This window comes from Clarias gariepinus, chromosome 23 (assembly GCF_024256425.1).
Source record: "Clarias gariepinus isolate MV-2021 ecotype Netherlands chromosome 23, CGAR_prim_01v2, whole genome shotgun sequence".
In the NCBI taxonomy this organism is placed as follows: domain Eukaryota; kingdom Metazoa; phylum Chordata; class Actinopteri; order Siluriformes; family Clariidae; genus Clarias; species Clarias gariepinus.
This window is the reverse complement of record NC_071122.1, coordinates 14,764,967-14,777,055: the sequence shown is the minus strand read 5'-3', so window position 1 is coordinate 14,777,055 and position 12,089 is coordinate 14,764,967. Positions and strand designations below refer to the sequence as shown.

Below are 12,089 nucleotides of genomic sequence, written 5' to 3'. Positions count from 1 at the left end.
GCTTCAGAATCAAATTTTACTACCCACGCTCATAGAAAGAAAAAATATATAATTTTCCTCGATTTTAAAGTGGTAGAATTATCTTTTGTAGCTTTAATACCTACGAATTCAATAATTGTACTTTAATTACTTTCACAGAGCAAAGCTTTAAATGTACTCTAGGCTTGTGTAAATCTTTTTTAGCTGATCCATTAAAAAATATCACAATGAACTAATGAATTGTAAAGAAACTGTAGTATTAAAAAAAAACAAAATAATCGAGCATCATTAACAAGTAAGAGTATCAACTGTGCACTTGGCAACTGAATCAGAGAAATCAGCAGCATCATAGATTATAAAAAAAAAGGTGTCCAAGAAATACGTGTTGCCTTAACACTGAACATGCTAGTTTTAAAAATAATAAAGCTAATTCACACCTTTGCAAGATGACGGACAGCGATTCTAACGTGTCACATATGCTTTGCAGACACAGCAGTAAAAAAAACAATTAAACAGAAAAAATTATATTTTTGTCTTACATTACACATTACCTGGCAAAAATAAGTTTAAAAAATGAAAAAATAAAATTTAATTAATCTTTGCATCAAGCAAAGAAAACAACCAAGTAGATTTTAAACTAATAAAATTGGATTAAGAACAGTAGAACACATTACAAAAATTATGGGTTCTGAAAAAAAATAACTTAAAAAAAAAAAAATACACAGATCACTTAAACGTGTGGTAAAGTTGGATCATAATATATATAAAACAGAAATGTTCCACAAGTTTCTTTTATTTAGAAATTAAGAGCATTTGCAAATTAAGCAAATTAAAACAGTGTGACAAGAACTCACAGCTCTGAGGCCATATCAGTTTACTAGGAAGCATAAAGATTGGACTTTGGAGCGTTGAGTCCAAATAGACTCTATATCAGAGTGATGGTGGACGTCAGTTGAAGAAGCGAAGCGCGTGAAGTGATGCACCCATCATGCAAGTGCCCAGTGCATACCCCCCCAAGAGTGTTATGATCTGGGGGTGTTGGTCAGGTCTGAATGTACTGAATGACCGGGTTATCACATCAATTGGGGCACAGAAACATTCCAGGACTCAAATTGAGAGTCTTTTTCTGAGAGCATGAGGAAATAACTTTGACACATGAATTAGCCTCGTTATCCGTTACTAGTATGACTGTTAATAGTACTACTGAAAACTGTTTTTTTTTTTTTTATAATATAAAAAACCCATATACATGCATACACACACATAGTATATATGCAGTACATACACTCACCTCAAGGATTATTAGGAACACCTGTTCAATTTCTCATTAATGCAGTTACCTAATCAACCAATCACATGGCAGTTGCTTCAATGCATTTAGGGGTGTACACCTGGCCTAGACAATCTCCTGAACTCCAAACGGAATGTCAGAATGGGAAAAAAAAAGGTAATTTAAACAGTTTTGAGTGTGGCATGGTTGTTGGTGCCAGACAGGCCGGTCTGAGTATTTCACAATCTGCTCAGTTACTGGGATTTTTACACACAACCATTTCTATGGATTACAAAGAATGGTGTGAAAAGGGAAAAACATCCAGTATGCGGCAGTCCTGTGGGCGAAAATGCCTCGTTGATGCTAGAGGTCAGAGGAGAATGGGCCGACTGATTCAAGCTCACAGAACAGCAACTTTGCTGCATACCTCGGTTGTAACGAGTGGTTATTTTAGTCAAAGCATTTGTGAAGCCACAACACACACAACCTTGAGGCGGATGGGCTACAACAGCAAAAGACCCCACCGGGTACCACTCATCTCCACTACAAATAGAAAAAAGACGCTACAATTTGCACAAGATCACCAAAATTGGACAGTTGAAGACTGGAAAAATGTTGCCTGGTCTGATGAGTCTCGATTTATGTTGAGATGGTAGAGTCAGAATTTGGTGTAAACAGAATAAGAACATGGATCCATCATGCCTTGTTACCACTGTGCAGGCTGGTGGTGTAATGGTGTGGGGGATGTTTTCTTGGCACACTTTAGGCCCCTTAGTGCCAATTGGGCATTGTTTAAATGCAACAGGCTACCTGAGCATTGTTTCTGACTATGTCCATCCCTTTATGACCACCATGTACCCATCCTCTGATGGCTACTTCCAGCAGGATAATGCACCATGTCACAAAGCTCGAATCATTTCAAATTGATTTCTTGAATATGACAATGAGTTCACCTAATAATCCTTTAGGTGAGTGTATACACTGCATGTCTGTGGGCATGTACAGGTATATATAAATAATATAGACCACTTTTCAGATGGAAACCAAAAAGCCAACTCATATTCTCAGTAAAACCTAACAGCTGTTTTTCTTTTTAATAAAACTGCACAAATCTGTGTCTAAAACTCCTGATTTTAAGCAATGAGTTTTCACTCCAAATATTGACTATTTTATTACTCTTTATAGAAGTTTCTTTTATGCAGTAATGTTTTCAAAAGCATCTTTTACTTACGCCATATTTTTGTATGTGCCCAAGACTTTTGCACAGTACTATAAGTACTTAATTTTTAAGTTATATATGAAAATACTGAATGATTTTATATATAATTATGCAGACATGATAAACATGTATAACAAAATTAGTACGACACATATTATGGGGGCTAAGACTTTTGCACAGTACTGTGTGTGTGTGTATACACACACACACGCACGCACACGCACGCACGCACACACACAGTACTGTGCAAAAGTCTTAGCCCCCATGTGTGTGTGTGTGTGTGTATATATATATATATATATATATATATATATATATATATATATATATATATATACACACACACACACACACACACACACACACCACACAGTATATATATACTTGGTATGGTATGATATAATTTCATATTAATGAACTCAAAGCTTTCTTCTCATTTGCTATGACAGAAAGTGAAAGTGTATAGGGATGGGGGTGTGGCTTCCAGGAAGTGTGTGTTAATCACAGAGTTCAAAATGCTTGCTGGAACAGGTTGAAGCCTTGCAGTTCTGGTGAAGGGAAACCTTTAATTCTAAAGCATAAAAAGACTCTACAATTCTATCAAATTGTTTGCTTCCAGATTTTTGAAAACTGTTTGAGGATGGGTGATACGGTCTGGTGTTCACATACTTTTGATCAAATTGTATAATATATAGCAAAAAAGGTACCATGTCAAAAACAAAGAAAAAAGCTGATTTCATTGTTTAACACAATAGCAAGACTGCTTGCAACCAAAGCAAACACTACTACAGTGCTAAAGCAAACTGATTTGGGTGTAAAACTAGACCATGAATGTTTGTTAAATCAAAAGACAGCCTAATTACACAAGTCTGCTTAAAATGTGTCTCTAAAAGTGGTTTGTGGAATCTGACGCAATAAATTATTATATTTTTGTATATGGTTAATATAGTATTTAGACCTGCATTCTCCTGTAGATAATCCCCTATCCATATTTTATCCTAATACACAACACCCATGAGACATTAGACTACAGTAGCATTACTTCAGAAACCCGGATTGAGGAATACGTCCAGATTATGCGCTTTTTAAAAAAATATATAAAAAAAAAATTTTTTTTTTAGCTGTACTTACGGGCCGACTGGAAGGCTGTACATTCACTGGCTGTGTCTGTGGAGAATATATTAGGGAGGCAGAGCCAGGATTCTGTGTGTGGTTGAAGGAGGGCTGGAGACACAGAGACAGGGTGCGATTTAGACAAAAAGATGTACAGACAGCACAAGAGAAAAAACATTTAAGTAGGAGAACTCAAAGGGAAAGCAGATATATAAGATTTTTTAAAAAGAAATTAATATAGGACATGTGGCTATAATCCTCATGGTCAGGGACATCTTATCTATATCCATGTGAATTTGCTGAGATGATTAACTGCAAAAATAAAACTAAGCGAACCATGGCCGTGAACCTGTCTCTATCATCATCACTTGCGTGTGCTGTGGGTGGGTAGTTTGATTGTTAAAGCAGAAGCAGTTGAAAACTATTATTAACTGGCAGTGTTCCTTGCGGCAAAGACACATGACCACGGAGACGGTGAAAGATCTACAATCCCATTATCCCACATTCTTACATGCAACTGTTCGTTCTAAAAACAATTATTCACCAAAAATCTCCATAAAACATGTATAAATAATAAAAAAAAAAGACCCAGATTAAATCTTATGATTCATTTAAATTAGTTGCTATAGGTTTCATTTTAAGTCCAACTTAAGGGCAGCAAAAGCGTAGACAAGCCATTTTTACTTGTTGTTGGTCACTCGGCTGCTGTTGTTGGAGTCGCCACAGAGGACCATCTGATCCGCACATACCACAAGGTTTAGGTTATTCAGTTTTTTTTTTTTTTTTTGAGTCTGATATTAACACAGGGTGGAAATTATATAATACATATACACTACCGCTCAAAAGTTAGGGATCATCTGCAAATTTCTTTGTTTTTGTTTTGTTTATTTTATACATTCTACAACAATACTGGGTATTTTAAAACTATGAAATAACACATATTGAACAGTCAATTGGTATTTTAAGATACAGAGGTCAGCCATTCTGGAAAAGTTCTTGCAAGAACAGTATTGTGTCAAGTGCATTTGCAAAACCCATAATGCGCCATGATGAAACTGGCTCTCATGAAGACCATCAGAGGAAAACAAAACCAAAACTTAAGTGCAGAGCAGAAGTTCATTTAGAGTTACCAGCTGTTCTGGATTAAAACAGTAAAGTATTACCACATCAAGGTTACCACTCAAAGTAAAAAAAACAGTGTGCTGACACACGGGTGTAGATGTAAAAAGTCAACTTAAATGTTATGACACCGAAGATGCGAGACATTTCATTGTTTTAACAGAATGGTGGGAAATTTCTCAGCAAGTTCTGAGTGCATTCATATCATCCTGAAATTACAGTAATTGTGCTAATTACACAATGTCAGCTCTGAGAATCTAGTAGGTGGGGTTTCAACCCCTCAGACTGAGAAACCATTACTTTCTGTAGAAACATCAGCAAAGCGAACACACAGACAGCTATAAAAGTCACTGCATTGTTTTTTTAAACTCAACAAACAAAAACTAAACTACAATAAAGGACACATAATAAAACAAAGTTTCAGAGTATGGCAAGTATATGATTTATATAATCAAATCAAGCTAAATTTTTAAATTATACGTCTAGTAGCTTTAACTGAATCCAGGTATTCAGTTCACAATGCGATAATGAATCAAAATATTATGAAAACAGATGATGTCACACATAAGAGAGGACATGAAGCTGATGACATCACTGATGTCCAGTAGCTTTTAGGCACTAAAATTACTGAGATGAGTGAAAACAATAATGACACACTCACCGTTCCGCCTGGTTCCCAGCCCTTAAGGTAACGGTAAGTGGGGGCGGGAGGGGCCGATACCTGAGACAGAGCAGGTGAGGGGGCGTGGCCTTTGCTTAGATCATGTCCTTGGTAGTGAGGACCAGGGTGCCTTGGGACCTGCAACAGACAAGCACTTTTAAAAACCTGTAGAAAATAGATTTATGAATGACATTTTTTATTAAATTCAGCATTTAATTATGTTTGTAGTGTGCTACATGGAGAACAGAAGAAAAGTGAGCAGCCTACAATGGAATTTGAAGTACAAGAGAAAGAGGAAAAGAAGAACACACACACACGACTTATCGTACAATAATCACACATTGTTTCCCCTATCAGACAGGTGCCTGGCCCTGGTTCTGGAGAAGCCCAGCCTCATACGTTAAAGTGTTTTTTCCAGCACTTTAACATCATCTTCAAATCCAGAAGGTCTGCTTATTAGCGGCATTATTAAATCAGGTGTGGCGAAAACATTAATACATGCCAGATGGGGTTACTCCAGGACCAGGGTTGGTATCCTGTACCGTATGTAAATCCACACAGCTGTCCAAGATTCCTGCAAATATCTCAAATATGCAAACGTTTCAGCAATTATTCTGACTACTGTCGAGACAATGGTGTCATTCTTTTTATGTCTGAATGAGCACACAGAACTTGTGAATGCACGCCCACGTTGTGAGTATTAAACAAGGGAAAAAAACAAAGAGCATCAGGAAACAGATGTCAGCGATAATATACGTGTTACTACTCCTCTTCTATGAAACAATGTATTGGGGTAGAACTCCAAAAGTCTTTAGAGTAGGTTGTGGAGGAGTTTTGACAGGGAAGCTGGGATTTGGAAAAATATGAGAGATAGCGAGAGAAAGACAGCAAAGGACACAAACGAAACAGAATGACAAAAACATAGAGAAACAGGAAAGCAGGAGCGTTTGTAATAAATACAGGTGCAGGCCTAGCCTCCTAGCTTTTCTGTCGTACTGAATTTAAAAATCATTTGTTTATCTTCTACTTTCCATCACATGTCGTGTGATGTTTTGTTTCTGGATGTTGCTAAGAGACCGAGAGTCACATCCTTAGCCTGTTGGTGCAGATGCCAGACGACAGAAGAAAAAGCCTCTCTTTCTACCCTGTGAAAGTACACTATAAAAAAAAATAATAATACAGTACATAATAAAAATTGACAGAAAGGTCTAATGCCTGAGAGGTTTATAATCATAACTCAAGATTATTATTTCAGATGCAATTTTGTCAAACTCTAGTAAAGCTATATTGAAATTACACTAAAATCAACCAATAGCCTTAGATAAAATGCTTTGTTGTGCTTCATAATATAAAGACAGCTGTCTGGTTAATATTAGTAGTTATGGGAATCACCAGTGACCACTGAATACATGACATCACAACACTTGGGTACCGATTCAATTAATATTGCAATTCTGCATGTATCAATATTTTCTAAATATCTTAATTACCGTTTTTCGATTTTGTCACAATTTTACGACCTTGAACGTTTTAAGAAAAAGTTTAAGTATAAGATTTTATACCTTTGCTTTATTCAACAGCTTTAACACTGAAATTCCTTATACCATATAAAAACCAAGTGCAGCATTTAAACAATACAAAATTACTGCAAATACAAAAGCAAAAAAATTTTTAATTTCTTTAGCTAAACGTGCAGCACGAATTTACTCCTACCACACGGGATGCCGATCTGTGAGTAGTTTACAGTGTACCACCTGTAGGATTATACAGAAAGTGTGACTTCTACCGCCTCATAGAGTATGCCTCCAAAGTCTTGACGGTGTGTTGAGCGGTTGCAAGCACGATGCACAAAGCTTTTTGTTCTAACGTGGGCATGTTTTGGCATGAATTAATTCCATCTCTCAGGGATCGAGGAAGACATACATCCAGACTCTTTTCTGTTCTGGCACCTAGGTGGTGGAATGAACTTCCTCTAGATGTCTGTACAGCTGAGTCTTTGATGATCTTTAAATGATGACGCAAGGCGTATCTCTTTCTTACATTAACATTCAGGCATTTGTCAGACGCTCTTATCCAAAGCGACTTACATTATCTCATTATACATCTGAGCAGTTGAGGGTTAAGGTTCTTGCTCAAGGGCACAACAGTGGCAACTTGGTGGTTGTGGGGTTTGAACCTGGGACCTTTCAAACTGTAGTCCAATGCCTTAATCACTGTAAGTATCTATTGAGTGACGGAAATTTCAAGGCACTTTTTGTAGGTCGCTCTAGATAAGAGCATTAGCCAAATGCCTAAATGTAAATGCAAACATTTCAAAACTAATTAGAATTCTGTGTTTTGAGGCTGGTGTAACCATGTTTAATAAGTGGGATTGAGACTAATTTGCTCGGAGTTTGAAGAAAAATGCGGATCGGAGGCTTTTTAATGCACAAAATTATTTAGAAAGGTAATGCCATAAAAATGTGTTTCTGTCACGCCGCTCAGAAGCAAAGAATCAGTTGTGTCCAATATAATAGGTCATGGCAGATTAAGGTGAAAAACAGTGAATTCCTGTCCTCTGATCGACCGGTGCATTTCTATTATAAAAGTTTTTTTTTTTTTTTTAAGTGAGGTGATACAGGACTATTTATGATAGAATCGATTTTCTTCTGTCTCTTTTAATTAGACAAATGATCTATTGACACTGTACGTATGTAGTAATCATCCAGCCTGTCAATCTAGTAATCCGAACTTCTAAAAAAAATTTTAAATTTCATATTCTGATCAAAACCTTTTGTAGGCCTTATGTGCTAAAACGTAACATTGAAGACAGACAGACTGACAGACAGACAGACAAACAGCGCTATATCACTTTTACAAGAGAAATCAGAATTCAAGCACACCCTCACACCTTTCAGCTTGATGTTTGATTGATTATTGCCTGGCTTTATTGATCATGTCAGTCGAGCATGCTCTGAAACTAGTGGCTGAATGAGAAGATTACACGAAGAGATAAGTGGAAAGAAGGATCAGGGACAATGAGGTTATATAGTGCTGTTTTTAACAATTTTAGACTTGAGCATATTTGGCTAGGGAAGAATGAAAGTATGACAAAATAGGTATGGAATGTAAATGTGTGCCACTCACGCCATACACCGCCACACTAGGTTGGGCTGAGAATATCCGGTCGTCCAGCGACAGTGCTGTTCTGGAAATTCTGGAGTATGCAGAATTAAGGAAAACCACTTCTAGAAGCACTTCATTGCAGGTTTAATAAAAGAGATGAGCAATGTCTAGTGATGCTTAAAAAAAAAAAGTTCAATCAAAACATTAACACATCAGCAAATATTTAATACATTAAAACAAAAATGTTCACAACAGTGTCTGTTTAACTGATGGTCAAAGGTCTGTGCTGGTTATTATGATGAGTAAATAACTTGACTTCTTTAAGAAAGCCAGGATTCTTAAAATTCTTTTTCTTTTTTTCAGCTCTACTACACCACAAATCTTTAAAAAAAAACAAAAAAAAACACACACACCACATTCCTTCATCTATTATCTAATCTTGCATGATCTTTTGGTTACTGTGTTCCGAAACTGCGTGACATCAGCAAGTCTGGGATGACAGGATGATGTCACACAGATCTGTAGCAGGTGCATTTAAGAAAAAAAAAAAAGAAATCCTAACAGGCAGGAAGTACATGTTCTGTACCTCAAGCAAATCACTGTTTGAACAAGCATTCGCAAGTATACCATTTGCAAGAAAAGAGGAGTGGATTAAACAGGAAGAGAGAGAGAAGGAGAGAGAGAGAGAGAGAGAGAGAGAGAGAAAGAACCAGCAGTTCTCTGTGTTAGAAGGAAACAGGAGGGTCACATGATTTCAAGGAAAGTTTTCCTCCCGCCTTCTCTCGGCATCGTTAGGGTCTTCCATTGAAATCCAGCTTCTCTTCCATCTCTCTCCCTCCCTCCCCCACCCCTCTCTCACACACACACACACACACACACACACACACACACACACCATGTTGGAGCAGTCTTTTAGTTGGCGGCCTGCCAACAGCACCCTTGATGATAAAAAAAGGGAAGAAAAAGGAAAGCTAAAAAGCTATAAGACAAGCAGGTATAAAGGCAAGATTGAGGAAGTGAGGGATGAAAGAGAAAGACAGCGAAAGAGGTGGGGAGGGTAAAACCTAAAACCATAAAACATGATGAGGCTAAAATAAAGTGATTAAGGGCTGTGGCACAGGAAGTGACGCCTTATTCAGGAAAGCCAAATGAAACCCAAACAGACACTGTGCGCTGTGCGTGTGAGAAAGGATAATGTGGCCTTCTGTCAGTGGGCATTCAGGATATGGCCATGCGTGATAACGTTTTTGTGTATATTTAGGAACATTGCCCCTCTGTCTATTACTTCCCTGCCACAATTATATGTGGCCCGGGGGGGAGGAGTCAGCCAGGGTCATCGGGGTCACTTCCCTGACTCCAGGATCACAAGCTTATTGTGAGGGGACAGGAGGAAGGCATGAATCTGTACACCAGTCCTCATGGATATCCACCCTGAGCTAAATGTGACTGGTGCAAGTCCCTGCCTTACATACAGTACAGACAGGTTTCCTGTCATTACAACAGGCATTCTGGGTAACACACTTTGGCTCTTAGATGAAAAAGTCTGTTGCATTGGTATTTGAAATGCAGCATAAGGACATTGATTTTCTAGGTGTCATGTACAATTACATGCATATACAACGCAAAAGAATGCTACAGCACGATGCATAGGCATCAAGGGAATGTCAACATTTTTATGGCTTTTTTTCTAGGTGATCCTGGTTTAGCTGATACTGGCACACACCCTTCTTGGTTCTTGGTGCAACCATGCGCAGTTTATCTTGGCTTGGCACCTATGCCTTTTCCACTAATGAGCGTCCTCTGACTGGGACACAACTCCATAAAAAGGACTGCATACTAGCCACTAGTCCAGCAAGGAACCTAGTAGATGATTTAAACGCATCTTTATGATTGAGAAATTTCTCTTATTCCTTGTATCTTTTCTTTTTGCATCATATATGAACCAAAACCACCTGCTGCCTGAGATTAGAGCAAAGCAGCAATCAGGCTAATTTGGGGACAGAATAGGAAAATGGAATATTATCTTACAAACCTACATAGAAATGTACTGAAAGCGCTATCTGCCCTCTCGTGCGTACAAGAGCTCATCTAGTTGAGTTTATATGGAAAAGATTAAGATTAAATTATTTCTCACATGTACCTTACATATCTCAGTTAGAAAACTGAGAGTCAGAGTGCAGGGGCAGCCAGGTTCCAGCACCTCTGGAGCAGACAGGGTTAAGTGCTTTGCTAAAGTCATCAACAGTGGGAACCTGGTGGTGCTGGAGCTTGAACTCTCCGATCTTTCGACCAGTAACCCAGAGTCCTAACTGTTTAAGTCGCTACTGCCCCGATTGTAGATTAAACCCTTAAGACAGCAGAACAGAGACTCTAGATACAGCCTTCCTTTCAGAAGCTGCAGTCTCCCATGAAGCAAACACGATCTGGTATGGGTGGCCAGGTTTGTCCCCAGGCGGACGGAGCCATTTTTCTGTGGTTTTATTACTGTGAACACTTAGAGGTAGGAAATGATGTGTAAGACCCAGCATTAACACTAGTGGGGGAAAAAAAAAGAAAAAAAAAGAAAAACAAAATCACACGATCCAGGTATCTCTCTTGTGGATGTAAAGTGCCTGCTACTGTTGTCAATTGTGGGCGTACAAACTTTTCACAAAACTCAGGAAAAGATGAAACCACAACTATAAATTGCCCATAAATTGCATGCCAAATCCTGTCTACGTGGTGCGAACAGAGAATCCCCTGTGGGAGACGTCAAAACACCTCGTGCCAAAGGATTTTTATGAGAGTTTTAAGATTTTACTAGGTCCCGCCATTTGCATTCATAGCTTTACTGCGTCATAAATTATTTACATGAAATTAAGGAAATCTCAATTCAAATGTCTTTCCACCCTCCTGCTGAACTCGTGTCTCCGTTTCGTGATCTCCTGCAGGAAATTCTTGGGCTTCTGCCACTTCGCTACTTGCTAGTGCAAATTTCATCCAAAACGAGGGTGTGGATGAGAAAGAAGCATCAAAGAGAGAGAGAGAGAGAGAGAGAGTAAGAGAAAACATCAAGGCGGATTTTACTAGACTTGAGGAAAGACACACGTCTTGAAGGACACACATTTAAAGTTCCATCAACACTGCTATGTTTCCACCTTAAACAGAGTGTAGCTTTGTTGCAGCTGTTCATGAAGCAAGGAAGAGCTGCAGTGTTTGTGTGTGTGTGTGAGGTCACTCGGTACTCAGTACAAGCCTGTCTGCACACACTCCACAGACGTGCACAGATCCTGCAAAGCCTACGTGGCAGCTGGGTAGAGGGGCTAGTGAAAAAGTGTGTGTGAGTGAGAGAGAGAGAGAGAGAGAGAGAGAGAGAGAGAGAGAGAGAAAAAGAGAGGGGTGAGGGGTAACAAAAAGCATAGGGTTGAGAGAAGGTCCATAGAGCTGAGTAACATTTTCATCCAGATATCTACCACAAAGAGTTGGCAAAGACTATGTGAAAATATCAGTGTCCATGAGATACTGTTCTACTACAGATGTTAATGATTAATCGTTAATTGAATAATTGCCATTATTAAATTTAAGCGATTGAAATGATGCAACTTTTAACTTGTCCGTTAAAACACTGTTGTAATCAAACATAA

The 12,089-nt window shown here is 38.3% G+C and overlaps 1 protein-coding gene across 1 annotated transcript in view; it reads right to left on the bottom strand.

Moving 5' to 3' along the window:
• eif4g3a (eukaryotic translation initiation factor 4 gamma, 3a) overlaps positions 1–12,089 on the bottom strand; it is a 56,290-nt gene that overhangs the window by 34,702 nt on the left and 9,499 nt on the right. The window contains exons 2-4 of the mRNA XM_053483806.1: positions 8,488–8,557; positions 5,362–5,499; positions 3,600–3,692 (exon numbers count right to left, since the gene is read on the bottom strand). Of these exons, the coding sequence (XP_053339781.1) occupies positions 3,600–3,692; positions 5,362–5,499; positions 8,488–8,557 (301 nt within the window). The remainder of the gene's footprint in view (positions 1–3,599; positions 3,693–5,361; positions 5,500–8,487; positions 8,558–12,089) is intronic.